We start from the raw sequence: 17,601 nt of genomic DNA, 5'->3' as shown, positions 1-17,601 counted from the left end.
CCTCCATTCTCCCAAACGGTAACAGCTGTTACCCTCACGTGCTCTCTGAACCCCTGCCTTTCTACACAGCTCTGGGCCTTCGCACCATGGACAGGGTTTCTCTGTAGTTACTTCCAGTAGATTTTCCTCTCCATGAACACCTCCAAGTTTCTTTTGAATCCATGTAACCCTTTAGCTTGCAGTGACAGGGAGGCCCACAGCTTAACTGCATGCTTTGTGAAGAACCAACGCATCACTGTGGTTTTGAATGCCTTGCTTCAGTTTGTTGATCCCTGCCAAGACTCTCCATGCTGTGCTACTGCTATGGTTCTGTTTTGTATGCCCACTCAGTTCTCTCCTTCCCTATCTTAAGTTTCTGGGTTTGTTTAGTTAGTCTTCCTACGGAAGCCCCTCCATGCATCTGATCAATACTATTGCCTTTGGAATCATAAATCCTCGCAATTCAGTTTGCCTCTTTTTATTTTCTTTTCTACTACCACTGCTGAGAAATGAGTGAATATTTTCACAGAGCTATGCAGCGCATGTGGAAGACCTTGATCAGAGTCCATCTGAAGACCTTGTCCTGATGGGCAATTGTCAGTTCAGAGTCCATCTTTCTATATGTGTCACTGCATTATGTTTCCCCATGCATGTAGTTTGGTAGTTTTAACTCTACCGAATTTTGTATGCTCTTTAATGGCACCGCTTACTCAGTATCATGAAAGCCTTCTGCAGTTCTTAGGCGTCAGTCCTTGTCCTTACTGCCTAGAACAGCATTATTTCACTGGGAAACATTATGTTCCTTCCTGGTCAACACCTCTTCAGTTTGCTTTATCAATAGCTTGATAAAAGGCACAAAAAACCTTTCTCCTTCGTTCGGTGTCTTTGAGAATCGCTGAGCAGAGTGAGAAACTTCCTTCATATCCCATGGCTTCACCACTTCTCTAAAAGCCTTTGTCGGCATACCTTGCTGAAAGGTTTTGGAAATTCCAGTAGGTTATATAATCTGGATCTCCCCGGCCACATGCTCCTCTACCCTTTCAGAACTTTCTGTGTTGATTCACATATAAGGCTGACTTGACTTTAATGGAATACTCCCTCCAGAAGGACACAAACTACCTGTCCTCGGTTCCTCATACCACTTCTTTCCCAGGAGGTGCTACGTCAACTGGGTTTGTCCAGGGCTCACTGGCAACTCAGAAGCCGTGGCTGCACCAGTGAGCTCCAGCCCTTTGAGCGCTGTCCCAAAAGGCAGTCATTGAGACTGAATATGATGGCATTTTACGTCTGCTCTCAAGTCTTCTTTGTCAGTTCATGTGGAATTCTGCTCAGGCCCAGAATCAAGTTCGATCTTTGTCTGCTCATCTTCCTTGTTACTTTTCTGCACATTGAATGGAAAATCAGCAGGCTAGACTGGAAAGGCCAGCTACTAATGAACACCCCTGTGCTGCCCTGCCACTGATGGGCTAGTGCAGCTGCCTCTTCTCTGCTCACTGTCTGCTCTGACCTCTCTCGCCATGGGCTAGTGAGAGAAGCTCCTGGTTGAGGCCTACTGTTTCTACAATGCCACTACGGCAAGCACCACATTGAACAGCAGGGATCTCTCATCAGCAAAGAAAAATTCCCCCAGGCAGGGTAGTGTTTCAGAGGGTAGCATGCCAGAGACTCATCTTTGATAGGCACTGACCTGATTTGCAGGAATTAAAGGAATTGTCACAGAATTGTCACCAGCCTTCTCCAGTTTTAGTCCCAGGGGAGGCGATACTCTTCACGGTCCCCCTGACTAATTAAATTCATGAACCAAACATAGCGGAGACTGAAGACCGCCTTCTGTCAGCTTCCCAAAGAAACACGAACTGTGTTGGTTATTGGCCCTCCAAAATCTGCCTTGGACGGTGGCCAGCAAAAGGAGCAGCTCACGGCTGACATGCTGCACAGCTGGGAAGTGCTGAGGTGCTGTGTGGTGAATATAACCTAAGATGGTTTATGGGACAGAACAGTAGGAAGGCTGAACTGGCAGGAGTCACTATCAGGAATTATTGTCCTTGATTTCTCTTCACGTGAACTTAAATTTCTCTTCATACCCCCGGTACCAAGTAATAAAGAAGGGATAAGCAGTTAGGGACTAGACGACACAAAGCTGTAGCATGGCATAGGTACACAAAAGTTATCGGCCAAAGCTGTGCCCAAAAGCTAACGATGATATAGACGTAACGAATAAAAACAGAAAGAAATGAGAGCTAGTGCTAACAGTCCTTATGCCAAGGAATCTACGGTCTTTATTCTCTAGATACTGACGTGGTTACAAGGAGTAATTACAGAAGAAAGTGACCAAGAGGTTCACATTTTGTGCAGCCCTCAGGTCACTCTGCTGCCTCATGGCATCCTCACTCTTCCTCTTCTATCTTCTTGCCATGAAACTCCCGGCTCCTTGCTCGGAGCTTGTTGACCTGCGACTCTGCAATGTCAGCCCGCTCCTCGGCTTCCTCCAGCTCGTGCTGGATCTTGCGGAACTTGGAGAGGTTGACATTGGACAGCTCCTCCTGTGAGGGGAGAGGGAGTCGGTGGTGAGGAGACCAGGGCACGGGTTTCACTCCTCCCGCACCTGGGCCTCGCCGGGCTGCAGCCCTTCCCTGGGGGAAGGCACAGATCTCCAGCCCCCACCCACCACTGCTTACACATAAGCCTCACACAGACCTCCTCATCCTCTCTTATTCAGGACCCCACTGTGACCACCTTCACCAGTACTGTGTCATGCCTGAGAAGCAATTTTGCCCCTTGGGTTTGTCATTTGTCTACTTATTCTCCAACTACTTGCTGCCCAGCTACAAGTGTGACTTAGTAGGTTGAGAAAGCCCCTGAAGCCTTCTGCTGCTGATTACTAGCAGAGATTCATGAACTTCAGTTCACTCCAGTCAGTGCATGCGGCTCCTGGGTTGTTTAGTGTGACCTCCTGTAGAAATCAGGCTGCAGAACTTCCCTCAGTTCATCCCTGACTGCGGGGTGCCTAGAACTCAGCCAGGCGTCATGACATGACAGGAGAAGAGGATGGCCAAGACCGTTGTGTCTTGGGAGTTTCTTTCATGCTCCTTTCCTGGTATTCTTACTCGTCTCAATGAGTGTGTTACTTACAGCCTCCTCAGCTTGTCTCTTGTAGGATTTCACCTTCATCTGCAGCTTGTCCACCAGATCCTGCAGCCTCAGAATATTCTTGCGGTCTTCCTCAGACTAAAGCCGTTGGCAAACAGGAAAGAGAGTGAATTTTTAGTCCCCCACCATTTAAGGTCAACAACTCCTCTTGGGGCTAGTGGGTCAGCCCAAGGAGGCCTCCTGCCTTACCTGGTAGGTCAGCTCCTTCACCCTCCTCTCGTACTTGCGCACGCCCTTCACGGCCTCAGCGCTGCGCTTCTGCTCAGCATCAACCTCCCCTTCCAGCTCCCGCACCTGCAATGAGAGGCCCATCTTTGGAGCTTCCCCGCTGGCTGCTCACGTGACAGGCTTGCACATGCACGAATACCAGCCCTACGCACTCTGGCCTCCAGCTTCTGGATTTGCTTCTTGCCTCCTTTCAGCGCCAACTGCTCAGCTTCATCCAGGCGGTGCTGCAGGTCCTTCACCGTCTGGTCCAGGTTCTTCTTCATCCTCTCCAGGTGGGCGCTGGTGTCCTGCTCCTTCTTCAGCTCTTCGGCCATCATGGCTGCCTGAGGAGAGCAAAGGGTCAAAGCCATTTTGGGGCTGGAGACGGTTTGGGGGAGAATACATCCACCACCAGCGATGAAAGGAGCCCCCGACTCACATCTGTGATGGCCTTCTTGGCCTTCTCTTCAGCATTGCGGGCTTCCTGGATCATCTCCTCCATTTCACCCTGAATTTGCATGACGTCTGTTTCCAGCTTCTTCTTGGTGTTGATCAAGCTGGTGTTCTGTGCAACAGGGAAGACGTGATTTGTACTGTTAGACCTAATGCCTCCACATCAAGCGTTAAAACTGTGCATATTGGTTATCAAAGTCTTTCACGCTGGAGTCCTCTTTAGAGCCACAGCGGCAAACCAGGCATTGGTGGCTGGCTAGCTTGGCCGTATCACAGCATGGCTGACAAGTGTTTCCAGAGTAATCTCTTAGAGGATGCCCAGCGATTGCATTCTTTGATATCCCTTGTTGAGGGTATTAATTTCCAGCAGAGCGCCTGACCTGGGTGTGGAGGAGCTGCACACGTTCAGTGGCATCCAGGAGCTCCTGCTCAGCCACTTTCCTTGACCGCTCCGTCTGCTCCAGGGCTGCCCGTAGCTCCTCTACTTCAGCCTGCAAGAGGTTTGCCCTGCGCTCCACCATGGCCACCTGCTCCTTCAGGTCCTCCTGTGTCCGGAGAGCATCGTCCAAGTGTATCTGGGTATCCTGTAAAAGAGACAAGAGAAAGTGCAAGGCAAAAGCGTGAGCTTGGCTGCCAAACATGTCAGGGATGTCCTTTGCCTGCCTGTAGCTTTGCTGAACAGACCTTGAGCACCGCCTGTGTGTTTCTCAGGTTCTTTTGTGCCTCTGCAGCCACGCGGTTGGCGTGGCTCAGCTGGATCTCCATTTCATTCAGGTCTCCCTCCATCTTCTTCTTCAGCCGCAAGGCTTCATTCCTGCTCCTGATCTCAGCGTCCAGGGTGCTCTGCATGGACTCCACAATTCTGAGGTGGTTTCTCTTCAGCTGGTCAATCTCCTCATCCTTCTCTGCTATCTTCCTGTCAATCTCAGACTTCACCTGGTTGAGCTCAAGCTGGAGGCGCAGGATCTTCCCCTCTTCGTGTTCTAGGGAGGCCTGCACAAGTCAGTGGGAACAATGAATTAAACTAAGTCTTCCTTTCCAAGTAATCTCTTATGCAGTACTTCATGAAATCTAGGCTTGCTTTTCTGCTATCTCTGCAGATAACTCTTCCCATACTTTCTGTCTGGACATTATTTATTAGGACGGTGTGTACCTCAGCTTCTTCCAGTGAGGCCTGGATTTCAGACTTCTCCTGCTCAATCTGCTTCTTGACTTTCTCCAGCTCATGAATCGCCTTTCCTCCCTCCGCAATCTGCTCCGTGAGGTCGGAAATCTCCTCTGTGCAAACAAAGACCCACGGCACGGTCAGGCCCAGAGCAGAATGGGAAGGGCCCTGCCACACCACGGTGACAGGCATCTGTGCAGAGCTGGAGGCACAGGCCCCTGTGGAGCGGTGGGTAGTGGTGGATCGTGGGAAAGCCCTGCCAGCAGCAGAGGGCCAGGGACTTACGCTGCAAGTTCTTGTTCTCACGCTTCAGCGTTTCCAGGTGGTCCAAGGACTCCTCATAGGCATTCTTCATCTTAAAGAGCTCCGTGCTGAGAGAGCGAGACTCCTTCTGGGAGGCTTCCAGCTCAGCCTGCGTTTCCTCATACTTCTGCTTCCATTCTGCCAGGATCTGAAGAGAAAGAGGACCTCAGTATGGATGTGGCAATCAGGAGGGGATGCTCTGCCCAGGAACCCCACATCTGGAGCCCAACAGACCTTGTCAAAGTTCCTCTGCTTCTTATCCAGAGCTGCGCAGGCAGCGTTCGATCGCTCCACTTCAATCATCAAGTCCTCCACTTCATTCTGCAGCCTCTGCTTTGTCTTTTCCAGGGAGGCACATTTGGCATTCACAGCTTCAACGTGTTCCTCTGCATCCTGCAGGCGCTGTGCCAGCTTCTTCCTGGGAGAGGTAAGCACCGCTCCAGGTTAGAGCTTGGACAGGAGCCAATTTTGTACTGGTCACGAGAGGGCAGTTGGCCACCTTAGGGGCTTTGAGGCTAGTGCTTTTCATGGTGGTTTTTTCTGCTCCAAGACTGCACGCAGCATAAAGGCTCCATCACTTCTGTGCCCTAACACCTATTGAGTATTTGGCCTCTCTTAGGCTACCTTGCCCTAAAGGCTACATTTCTCCTTCCAGTCTACACTTTTCTCACAACATATTTTCCCTCTCCCCCTCCCTCTCCCCTCTACCACAGAGACAGTACAGCCCTGCCTTCGTCCCACCCTTATCCTAACCCACTCTCAGAGAGTCCAATTTCCAATTTCCCTTGACAGTCTCTGTTCTCCAGCCATTCCACATCCCTCTTCCCACGTACTTGGCCTCCTCCAGCTCCTCCGTGCGCTGAATAGCGTCTGTCTCGTATTTGGTTCTCCACTGGGCCACTTCGCTGTTGGCCTTGGACAGGGCGCGCTGCAGCTCCCCCTTGGCTTCCTGCTCCTCCTCATACTGTTCCCGGAGCAAGTCACAGTCGTGGCGAGCAGACTGCAAGGCGTGGGCCAGGGCGTTCTTGGCCTGTGGGGACATTGGGTTTGGTAACCTGAATACTTGTCTGGAGATGCCTCTTGACAATGACATTATAACAAAACTCCTAATTAGGCAAATGTAAAGCTGGGAGCTGATGAAGCCTTCATCAATGTGTTCTGGAGGATCAGGATGTGTTAGTGACAGGTGCCCCGGGTACAGTAGTAACTGCTGTTTCTGTAAATGTTTTGACATATGTGTCTGAATCCTGCCTTAGAGAGTACCATCAGAATCTCATGAAAGCCTTGTGGATGACTTCCTCCAGCATCAAAATCATCATGCTGGCTTCCCTCTCCAGCTTCTGAGTTGGGGTACGTGCATTTCTGGTGTTCTGTCCAGTACTACATGTCTTTGGGGGAAGAATGTTGGGCCATGTTTGGTTTTACAATATGAAAAATCCTAGGCAAGATTTTCCAGATTCATTGAGCGGTGATGTAGCTTCTTAAAAGAACAGTTCTATCCCCAGGAAAAACCTTTTTATACTAAACCTCCTCACCTTTGTTTCTTCCTCTAAATGTCTCTTGAGTTCCTCAATCTGTTGGGTAAATCCTTGCTTGCCCCTAGACAGCTGAGAAATCAGAGCATCCTTTTCCTCCACCTGGCGTGAATATTCACCTGGGAAGGGTACCGTTGAGAAAGGTGACTAGACTATTAATAATCTTACAGTTTCTCGCCTGTCAAGCAACGTAATCAGGAGTGGCCTGGAGAGGTTACACCAGTCATCACGTTGCACCCTGTGGTACGCTCATGGCGCGCACCTTGGGAAGGAGGATGTGGTCTCACCTGATTCTGTCTGCAGACGAGCCCTTTGGGTATTGAGGTCATTGATCATGCGCTGATTCTGCTCCTCCTTTGTTTTAATCTCACTCAGCTGGTCTTCCAGAGTGCGGCACATCTTCTCCAGGTTTGCCTAGATAGCAAACACAAGGAAGGAAAGAGATGAACTCCTGGACTCTGCCTTATCCTCACAGCAAGGATCCTTTTTGTGAGAGAGAATGTGGCTGGTAGAGGTAGCCCATGTGCCATCCCTTGGCCCTGTGAGCACATTCTACTGCAATTCTATACCTTGGCTTTGGAGACGGACTCCATGTTGCTGGCCAAGTCGTCAATCTCCATCTTCAGCTCACTCTTCTCCTTCTCCAGCTTCTGCTTCACCCGTTGCAGGTTGTCGATCTGCTCCCCAAGCTCAGCGGTGCTGTCCGCGTGCTTCTTCCGCAGGGCGGCAGCCGTCGCTTCGTGCTGCAGCGTGGCCTCTTCGAGGTCGCGGCGCATCTTCTGAAATTCTGCCTCACGCTTCTTGTTCATCTCAACCTGAGCTGCCGTAGCCCCTCCTGCTTCCTCCAAGCGCTCGCTGATCTCCTCTAGCTCCCTCGAGAGGTCAGCCCGATGCTTCTCTGCTTTTGCCCGAGAGGTTCGCTCTGCCTCAATTTCCTCCTCCAGTTCCTCAATACGAGCCTGGGGAACATTAGGGACCCTTTGCACCCAGGCCCTCCTCCTACCTGAGCCGAGACTGGGTGAGAGAGGGGAAGGGACGCAGACTTGCCTGCAGCTCCTTGATCTTCTTCTGTAATTGCATGCCCAGGGCTTGCTCATCCTCAATTTTGCTCTGGATCTGGCTGATTTCAAAGTCTTTCCTTTGGGCAAAGAAAGCCATGTTAGTGCCTGAACAAAACCACCCAAGCGCCCCAGCCCAGCACTCAGGTGCCCCACAGACACACTCACTTCTTCAGTTTCTCGTCCAGCTGCTGCTTATCATTTTCCAAGTCCATTATGCTGTCGTTTGCCAGCTTCAGGTCTCCTTCGAGTTTCCTCTTGGCTCTCTCAAGGTCCATGCGCAGTTTCTTCTCTTGCTCCAGGGACCCCTCCAGCTAAACAGAACAAGACCATCGGTGCTCTGCCAGCCACGTCTCACTCCATACCTGTCCTGTCCTTGCTCTATGCCTGCGTGCTTACATCGTCCACTTGCTGCTCCAGCTTGGTCTTAGCTTTGGTCAGCGTATTGACTTTGTCCTCTTCTACCTGCAGGTCATCCAGTGTCTGCTGATGGGCCTCTTGGAGGGCTTTCTTCTCTTTTGTCAGCTTGGCAATGGTCTCGTCCAGGGCTGCCATCTCCTCTGTGAGGTTTTTTACCTGTTGATTGTAAGAAAGTGACAAAAGTCTGTGGGGAAATCTTGACTGCTAGTGCATCGAAATTTTCACTTTGCAGTGCTTACTCAGGAGCTTGTTTTTTATTCAGGCTGCCTAGACGCCCCGCTCTGATGCCTCTGCTCTGTTCTAAACCTAGCTTTGTTCTGAGGATATGAGGCTGGTGTGGGTGGCATCTGTGCCTTCACCCTTATGTGATTCCCGTGTTTGTGTGTACCTTGTTTTCAGTGGCATGCTTTTCCTTCTCCACTTTGGCCAGCGTTAACTCAAGGTCATCAATATCTTTCTTCAGCTCTGAACACTCATCCTCCAGTTTCCTCTTCTTGGCTGTCAGCTCAGCATTAATTTCCTCCTCATCCTCGGCTCTTTCAGTCACCTCCTTAATTTTGGCTTCCAGCTGGATTTTGGTTTTGATGAGCTGGTCACATCTTTCCTCAGCATCAGCCAGGCTATCTGCTTCCTGGTGGGGAGACACAGAGTTTTGGGGGTTGACATGTTTTGAAGTTTCTCCGCTCTGCCTTTTGTATCTCTGAGTAGGCAGGTGCTGAAATGGGAACTGAACCTGGCCTTCCTCTCCAGCAACTGGAAGATCTGTTTGGGTGTTTAGTGGGAAACCTAGTCACCTGGAATCAACACTGATTCCAAATATTTTGTGTCTCTTAAAAATGTGTCAAAGAGAGGGTAGCTGACAGAAAAAGTGTTCAATAACTTCTTCTTTTAAACTGACTCTTCATGAACCTCATAATATTTGTGGAGTAAAGGCTTTTTGGGAATAAATTAGTGGAGGAAGTGGTGTTTTGTTTTCTGTGAAGAAGTTGCCTTTTCCTAACTGGGTTTGAATGGGAAGCATCCACATTTCTGAAAGTAATCAAGGCCTTCTGGTGTAGCTGTAAGTAGGAAGAGTGGGTCCTTCTCAGGTTTGCCTTTATTCTCTTAGATAGATACTCTGCTTTGAAAGTTGAGCAGATGAGTTACTTCCCTTCCGGGTCAGAGCTCTCTGCTGTGGATTACGTGTTGGTTAGTGTTACATGGCTCTTTCCTCAGACAGCAGGAATGCCGAGTCTCATGCGGGGCTGCCACAACACTCACCATGCCCCTGCTGTGCCTGTTTACTCAGTGTTAGCGTGTGTGATTTAGACTGTTTCCTACTGCACGTTAGTCAGCTTCCTGTGAGTCTCTGCTTAGGGTAAGAACCATTCTGACTGTATATCATTCTTTTCCCAGGGACAAATGAACGGTGATACTCACCGCCTGTACTTGGAGCTGCAGGTCATTTTTCTCCTGCAGCAGGGCCACCATTTTCTCTTCCAGCTCCTTCCTCTTTGCCTCAGACTTTGCAAGCTCTTCCTTGGTTTTCTCAAACTCTTGTTTCATGTTGGCCATCTCCTTCTCAGATTCTGCACTCTTCAGCAAGGGCTTGATCTTGAAGAACAGCTTCATCCAGGGCCAGTGCTTCACGTTCATGAATGCACGTACATTGTACTGGATGCAGAAGATTGAGTCCCTGAAATAAAATCCACATGGCTGTTGTACAGTCTGTGGCTGGTGGATTCAGATACAATTAGCAATTATCCAAGTATCATAAGAACATGATACATGGTTGAGAAATGTCTACCTCCTCTCCACCATTCTCTGATACTCCACTCTCATCAGGAAGCCCCTGCACCTGGCTTGTGTCATGGTCATGATCTGTGCTAGTTTCTCATCTCTCATCTCCTCCAGCAGACCTATCAGTCCAGCTTTGAAGAACACCTTAGGAAATGGAATATTGCAGCACATCAGTCTCAAGTAGCACAGAACAGAAGCACATAGTGTTTGAATGCAGGACTTGTTCCTACCTTAGTGTGACCAAATCTGTACTGAGTGTGGTCCACATCGATGGACCCGAGAAGCTTCTCTGAAGCCTTCTTGCTATCCATGAACTGACCTTCTGGAATAGCACTTGCATTAAGCACTCTGTATCTGTAGAAGAAAGCATAACAGGAAGAAATCCACATTACTGAAACCACTACTGTGATTGAACCCCACAGCCTTCTCTGCAACAGCTGACTATCTGACTGAATTATGGACAGTCCATTCTTTCAACAATGTAATTGAATATTTCATATTGTTTCCTCACAGGTTAAGGGAATCCTCACCATCAATACAAAATCAGTCATTAATTCACAATAAAACATGTCTATGTTACTACCTAGGGACTTTTTGAAGTATAATGCTTAAGTTTGTTAAGATACTCAGGCTATTCAGCTCGGTCTGAATGCGGGGGAAATAAGGAGCACTCTTACCTCTGTTTGAAGTCAGCATACAGGACTCTGCTGGGGAATCCTTTCCTGCAAATTCTGATGCCTTCCAGCACACCGTTGCACCGCAGCTGATGCAGCACCAGCTCATGCTCCATGGCACCTAACAAACACCACCATTCGTGACTACCCCATTGTTTGATACTGAGGAGGAGATCTTCTGTGGCTTGAGTTTTCCTCCTACTGGATCCCCTTACCAGGTGTTTTTGTTTCATTTGGGATGATGCATCGGACAAAATGGGGGTGAGTGCTGCGTAGATTTGTCATCAGCTTGTTTAAATTCTCCTGTGAGATTAAAAGTGAAGTATAGATTTTAAATTGTAAGGACTACGCGCTTATATATGATGTGCTTAAGAAAACGGAATCTTCTAGCATCTGCATATATAAGAAAAGCTTGGTTATATTGGTGTAAACCTCTTTTATAAATATTAATAACATTCTTGTGAGCAAATTAAGGGGTCTTTTCTCACAACAATTCAATTCCACTGCTGTGTTATTTCAGCAGTTATTTTTAACAATAAGGTACTGAAATCTGCCCTTACCCGGAAAAGAGCTGAGACAGTCTGGAAAGAAGAACCCTTCTTCTTACCACCCTTCTTGCCACCACCACCACCAGCCTCTGCAAAATTCAAGAAAATAAGCAGATGTCTTTAACATTGCCTTTGAGATCCCTCTTTGTACAGAATGAACACATGGAACATAAATTTTACAGAGCTTACCTGCTTCCCCACCGTAGTTGGCAAAGAGTAAAGCCAGTGTCTTCACAGAGGATTTCTGGTACAACCCAATGACAGTTTCATTCAGAGGGTCCTTGTTCTTCTCAAGCCAACCAGTGATGTTGTAGTCCACCGTGCCAGCATAGTGCACCAGGGAGAAGTGGGCCTCAACCTTGCCTTTGGCAGGCTTGGGCTTCTGGAAGTTGCTGGACTTGCCCAGATGCTGGTCGTAGAGCTTGTTCTTGAAAGAGGTGTCAGTTGCCTTGGGGAACATGCACTCCTCTTCCAGGATGGAGAAGATGCCCATGGGCTGGAAGGTACCACAAGAAGTGACAGAGAAAGGTGATAGTGATGTGAAGCATGTGCTATGAACATCAAAGGCACCAGTGTGTTGCTGGTAGCCTCTCAGCCTGGGTAAGGGCCTAAGTTTGCCAGGAGTTGTTCTCAGCCATGGACCTAATTTCTACCTTCCCTTACCTTTCTGCAGCCTGCCTTCACGGAATTGGTAAGAACGTCTGCCCAGTTCAGGTTAGAACTGGCAGTAGAATTGGAAGGAGAAGGAGTAAACAGAAAAATAATGCTACAAGAGTCTCAGATGTGTGGGGAAATCAGGAGAGATGACATTTGTTTCCCAAATTTGTGTGTGGGTGTCTGATCTGAGTCTTCAGAGGAAACAGGAAAGGAAGCTGACTCCAGTTTGGTTTGAAAAGGTCCATTGGAGGGAGTCCAGGCTACCTTTTCCATGCCTGAAGACCAGGTAATGCAGGATTGATGATACAGAGTTGCATTCCCTAAATTCTCTTCCTTAGACTAAAATAAACTTCAGTGCAAAATATTTGGTTTAACTGACACTGAATGCCTGGCTGTGAGTTCTTGCTGAGCTCAGCCTGGCTCAGAAACATCACAGAATTCCAATATACATCCTAAACTTGTATGGAAAAAAGTACCTTCTCAATGAGCTCAATGCAGGCAGCCAGGTCCATCCCAAAGTCAATGAATGTCCACTCAATTCCTTCCTTCTTGTACTCCTCCTGCTCCAGCACGAACATGTGGTGGTTGAAGAACTGTTGCAGCTTCTCATTGGTGAAGTTGATGCACAGCTGCTCAAAGCTGTTGAACTGCCCAAAGTAAGAAGAGTTGTGCAGGTTCTCAAGGTGTGGCCAACACCACAGGGTTTTGCTAGCATTCTCCTAAAGCTGTTTGAAGATCCCTAGCTGAAACACCACTCCTAACCATACTGTAACAGGATGTGTTTCCTATGGCAGGACTTCTATGGTAAAATTCACTGTTCCTGAAGAACTTTGTTACTCTATTTTTGAAACCAAGCTAAAAGTAACATTTCTTTTTTACTGTGCTACTCAAAGGAAAATCCTTCAGTAACTTTAGCTGCAGCATCATGTAGATGCCTCAGCTGTCTATGTCCCAGAGAGTAGAAATCTCCTTATTGACCCACCCAATAATTTCTCTGTTCTCAGATCAACAGTCCGGGGGTTACTGGGTTTCTTAAAAAGAAGTGTGTTTCTGAGTCCTCTTGACTTCTCCCTGGCCCTCCCTTGACAGTGGTGCCAAATCCCTGTTCCTTACATCAAAGATCTCAAAGCCAGCAATGTCCAGGACACCAATGAAGTACTGTCTGGGTTGTTTAGTGTCCAGCTGTTGGTTGATACGAATAACCATCCACAGGAACATCTTCTCATAGACAGCTTTTGCCAGGGCACCAACTGCATTGTTCACCTGACGCAGAGAAGAAAGGACTGGAGTTACCTCCTAGGGTCAAAGACAAAAGCTCAAGTACTCTTTCAAGCTGTTTTCAAACTATCTTCTATTTACCTGTTCCACAGTTTGACCTTTGGTCACATATTCATTCCCAACCTTGACACGAGGATAACACAGGGCTTTGAGAAGGTCAGCTGAGTTCAGGCCCATGAGGTAGGCAGCCTTGTCAGCCACTAAAGAGGGAGAGATAAAGAGAAGCATTTAGCTTTGGATGATGGCTATAATTTGGTCAGTGTGAACAACTCTGCAGTTCATGTTCTAGAAATTGAAAAGTATTGGTCTGGTCCAATACAGAAGGTCTGGGAAGGAATGTAAATTCTGGGAGCTCATGATGGCATTCTTTGAAAGCAAGTGGTTGAAGGCTTGACACTGCTTGAAGGTACTGCCCACGATCAGGAAAGCACCTCTGGAGTTACACAGACAATGAACAAAGATGCTTTTCCTCAGTGGTGGTGACTCAGGCCAACAAGGCCCTGTGTCTGGAGGCTAACATATCATCTCTGGAAACAGACAAGTTCCTTGAAAAAGTCAGTAGCTCAATTTGCTGTTACCTTCTGTGCCATCGGGCTCTGCCTGCTCCTCTCGTTGCTTCTGCTTGAACTTCAGGTTCCCATAGTGCATGACAGCCCCTGTCAGCTTGTAGATGGCTGTTTTTTCATCAGCCGTGAAGCCCAGGATGTCAATGGCACTCTGCAGTTGAACACAATGAGCACAATGAAAATACGTGTCCTTAGTAGGTCACCTCTGTCACCTTCAAGACATGTACAGTAGGTACCTTTTTGCTGTGTTACTTACATCTGTAGCCATCAGCTCCTCCTGGTCATCAATGCTGGGAACAGTGACCTCACCTTGACTCACAAAGTGGAAGTCGTAAGGGTTGGTGGTAATGAGGAGCATGTCTGAAGGCAGGAATAGGCAAGACACAGGCTTAGTTTTGCCAACCAGGAAACAGAGGGAGCTGTTGCTCAGTGATTATCCTCAAAAAGACATAATGGTCTTTCGTACCAATTAGCTCTGGCTTCTTGTTGGATGTGATCTGATAAAATATGTGGTAGCTTCTTTCTGCCTTGAGCTGAAAAGTGACTCTGGACTTCTCCAGCAGATCTGGCAAGCAAGGTAGAAAGAGTTAGGCACAGGAAGGCAGATGGGGCTGGGAAGTTGGCAAGGACCGGGGTCAGGCCAGGGGAGCCTCTTACAAGTTTCAATGTCAGCAGAAGCCAGTTTGCCTGTGGCTCCAAAGTGGATTCTGATGAATTTGCCCTGTTAAGTGGAAAAAGAAGCAGCATTTCAGCCAGGATGGGTTATTCCGGCACCTCCTTTGCATGGAATACTGCTAGGGCCATCGCTTATCTTGTAATGAGGGGGAGAGATTTTGTCCAAAGCAGCAACTTACAAAGCGTGAGGAGTTGTCGTTCCTCACGGTCTTGGCGTTTCCAAAGGCCTCCAGCAGTGGGTTGGCGCTGATGATTTGATCCTCAAGCGTTCCCTGCGGGATGACAATAGTTATTGCTGGTTTTCCTTTCCAAAAATCATGTCAGGAACAGAGGGAAGCATTGCTTCAAGCTAGTATCTATTAATTAATGATTTTGTCCTCCAGCATTCCCTATGGGATGCTAATCATTCCGTTACAGCATTTAGCTGACATAGCAATTAATTACGTGACAAGTGTTCAGGCTTTTCTTTCTGACTCACCTGCATTTTGCCAGACGCTTCTTCTTTCTTCTTCTCCCCACTCGCTGCAATTGTTGCAAAGTACTGGATGACACGCTTTGTGTTCACAGTCTTCCCTGCACCGGATTCTCCGCTGCCAAACAAAGAGAGAAGCAGAGAGCGTGTGGTCAGGCAGGAGGTCCCCTGGCACCCGGCAGCCCCTCAGGGACCCGAGCAGGGAGTGTACGTACGTGATCAGGATCGACTGGTTCTCGCGATCTGTGAAAGAGGCAGAAACAAAGAGATTATTAGTATTTATCTTGAATATCCTGCATAAACTATTTCTGTGACTTTAAGAAGATTCTCTAGCAGTAAGCAGCTACTTTCCTTAATAAAATTCAGCCCTAACTCCTTTTTGAGCATTTTAAGGTTCCCAGCTGTAGATGGGAAACTGATATTTCAACACTGATGTGGATGACAGGTGTAGTATACGCGCTTCTTTCTCTGGATATTCTCTTCTTGTCAAGGTGCTCGTTTTCTTTATGGAAAAGATTCCAACTAAGGAGTGGTTATGTAGACTTACTGATTAATTGCTCTATATGTAAGCTAAAGGGAACTGGAGCAGGTACTTCTTGTAAATTTTATAACATAGGAAGAACCACTCCTGATCAGTCCTTAGGCTCCCTAGATGGTTTTTCTGTCAGTGGCCTTTGTTAAAAGAAAAGTCAGTAGATTTGTAAGACAAGACTTCCCTTTAAAAAAAAAGCATCTTCTTTTTTGGTAAGTCACATATATTCACATGCCCAGTAATGGTCCTGTATAGAAGTTTCTGGCTGTTTCCTTTTTACAAAAATTGACCTTACTGGTATACTGCTCCTTAAAACTCCCTTACAACTCTTTTCAAAGTTAGTGTAACACTGTCTGTTTTCCAGGTAATTTGCAGTGAGAATTTTAGGTCTGTAGAGTTCCACTGGAATGCCTGGTTGAATTCTGTCCTGGCAATTTGCTACTGTTTATTTTATTGTCGGGGTTTTTTAAGGACTCTTCAGTCAAGAAGTTCCTCCAATGAATCCCACTATAAGGATGAGCTCCAGAAATTAATACCTCCCACACTTCTTTAAGGTAAACAAATGAAAGTCTCATTTAGTTGTTCTGATATGACCTTATATTTTCCAAGTTGCCTTTTAAAATTTTGACTGTGTCAGTACAGACTCTACAGGCCCATTTTAAGACCTTTGTATTTGAAAAAGAAATAAACATAAATTTTTAATGATGCTGCAAGTTGTTCTCAAACCTTTAATTTTGCATGCCACCTTCTGTTTTCACAGTTAAATCTCCAGAGATATATTTTGAAGGAAGGCTATGTGTGTTTAATAACCTACCTAAATAGGCTGTGTAGCTGGACTGCCTTTCATAGAAAGTGCTTTTTGCCAGATGGTTTAAATTTGTTCTGTGCCTCTAAGATGGTGTTTACCAGTAATCAGCATGCAGTCTGAACAGACTAAGCCATTAGGTAACTAACTCCCAGTGGAAAAGTCTGGGTTTGCATTCACCAAGTTCCCGCACATCCCTTGAAGGTGCCAGCTAGAGTAAATGTATGATGACTTACATAAATACTGCTTAGAAGACACACTAACCAAACATCAATATATTATTGTTCCATTTTCATAGTATTCTCTGCCAATTAACTTTTTTACCACTCCAAACACTACAGAATTAAAAATAGTAATTGGGGAAGGGGGCGGAACAAGATTTATTTTAAAAATTAAAATAAGTCTTAAACCATGTCCTCCCAAATATGTTGGACAGTAAATTCTAATGCTGATTGTTAGATACATGATCTCATTGAAGGTGTCCAGTAAAGAAAATATTTCCAATTTTGAGAGGACATCCACCCTCCTGACACCATTAAATTGAATTATTTTGCAGTGAAAAGGCTTTTTTTCTCCTCTGCAAGTGCTCACAGCTAAAAAAATCTAAAGGAAACCAAGCAACTCACCAGTCAGCATGAACTGATAGGCGTTGTCAGAGATGGAGAAGATGTGTGGCGGGGCCTCCTGGCGCTTCTTGCCTCGGTAGGCCAACACCACCTCCGGGTTGTACACCGGCAGCCACTTGTAGGGGTTGACAGTGACACAGAAGAGACCCGAGTAGGTCTGCGAGGAAGGGAGACACCACGTTGGCTTCCACGTAGCCTGGCAGAGCAGTTCCTCCCAGCTACACAAAGGAAGGCTGCTGCTGCTACTTACGTAGATCATCCAGGCTGCATAACGCTCTTTGAGGTTGTACAGCACAGCGGGTTCGTGGAGGTGGGTCATCATGGCCATGTCCTCGATTTTATCATACTTGGGAGGGTTCATGGAGAAGATTTGATCTTCCTTCACAGTCAGGGTCTGTCAGACAAGAAAGTGATGCATCTATGTCAGCTAAAAGCCCCGAGTGGGAATTACGTACAGTTTGAAAGCTTTTGGTTTTCCTCACCTCTCCACCTTCGGTCTTGACAGTGACCTTCCCTGATTCCCTGCTCTGGATTGTCCCTTTCACAAAGGATTCCTTAGGATGCACCACAAAGACTGAAGTCTTGGCATCAAAAGGCTTGTTCTGGGCCTCAATTCTCTCCTTTTCTGACTTTCGGAGGTAAGGAGCTGCCTCCCCAAAGGCTGCCATCTCAGAGTCTGGAGAAGTCATGCCTGCAATTTATTGAAGGGATGCCAGCAG

At 47.3% G+C, this 17,601-nt stretch overlaps 1 protein-coding gene across 1 annotated transcript; it reads right to left on the bottom strand.

Annotated features, from left to right (window-relative positions):
- Positions 1-2,235: 2,235 nt before the first annotated feature.
- On the bottom strand, positions 2,236-17,601 carry LOC135315974 (myosin heavy chain, skeletal muscle, adult-like). The gene is made up of 38 exons (XM_064467251.1): positions 17,365-17,601; positions 17,133-17,276; positions 16,883-17,039; positions 15,135-15,162; positions 14,926-15,037; positions 14,627-14,719; positions 14,430-14,493; positions 14,239-14,337; positions 14,029-14,132; positions 13,785-13,923; positions 13,288-13,406; positions 13,042-13,191; positions 12,405-12,575; positions 11,461-11,767; positions 11,284-11,360; positions 10,939-11,026; positions 10,727-10,844; positions 10,280-10,403; positions 10,057-10,193; positions 9,690-9,945; positions 8,659-8,901; positions 8,250-8,426; positions 8,019-8,164; positions 7,840-7,930; positions 7,362-7,751; positions 7,080-7,206; positions 6,793-6,911; positions 6,091-6,287; positions 5,492-5,675; positions 5,240-5,405; positions 4,943-5,067; positions 4,474-4,782; positions 4,170-4,373; positions 3,776-3,901; positions 3,510-3,680; positions 3,319-3,423; positions 3,112-3,207; positions 2,236-2,522 (listed from the first exon to the last, which is right to left on the bottom strand). Exons 1-38 carry the CDS (start codon positions 17,569-17,571, stop codon positions 2,367-2,369), a joined length of 5,826 nt encoding a protein of 1,941 aa, XP_064323321.1. The 5' UTR covers positions 17,572-17,601; the 3' UTR covers positions 2,236-2,366.

The sequence above is a fragment of the Phalacrocorax carbo genome, chromosome 16, assembly GCF_963921805.1.
Source record: "Phalacrocorax carbo chromosome 16, bPhaCar2.1, whole genome shotgun sequence".
Taxonomy (NCBI): Eukaryota; Metazoa; Chordata; class Aves; order Suliformes; family Phalacrocoracidae; genus Phalacrocorax; species Phalacrocorax carbo.
Note: the sequence above shows the minus strand (reverse complement) of the source record. Positions and strands in the feature narration are given on the sequence as shown.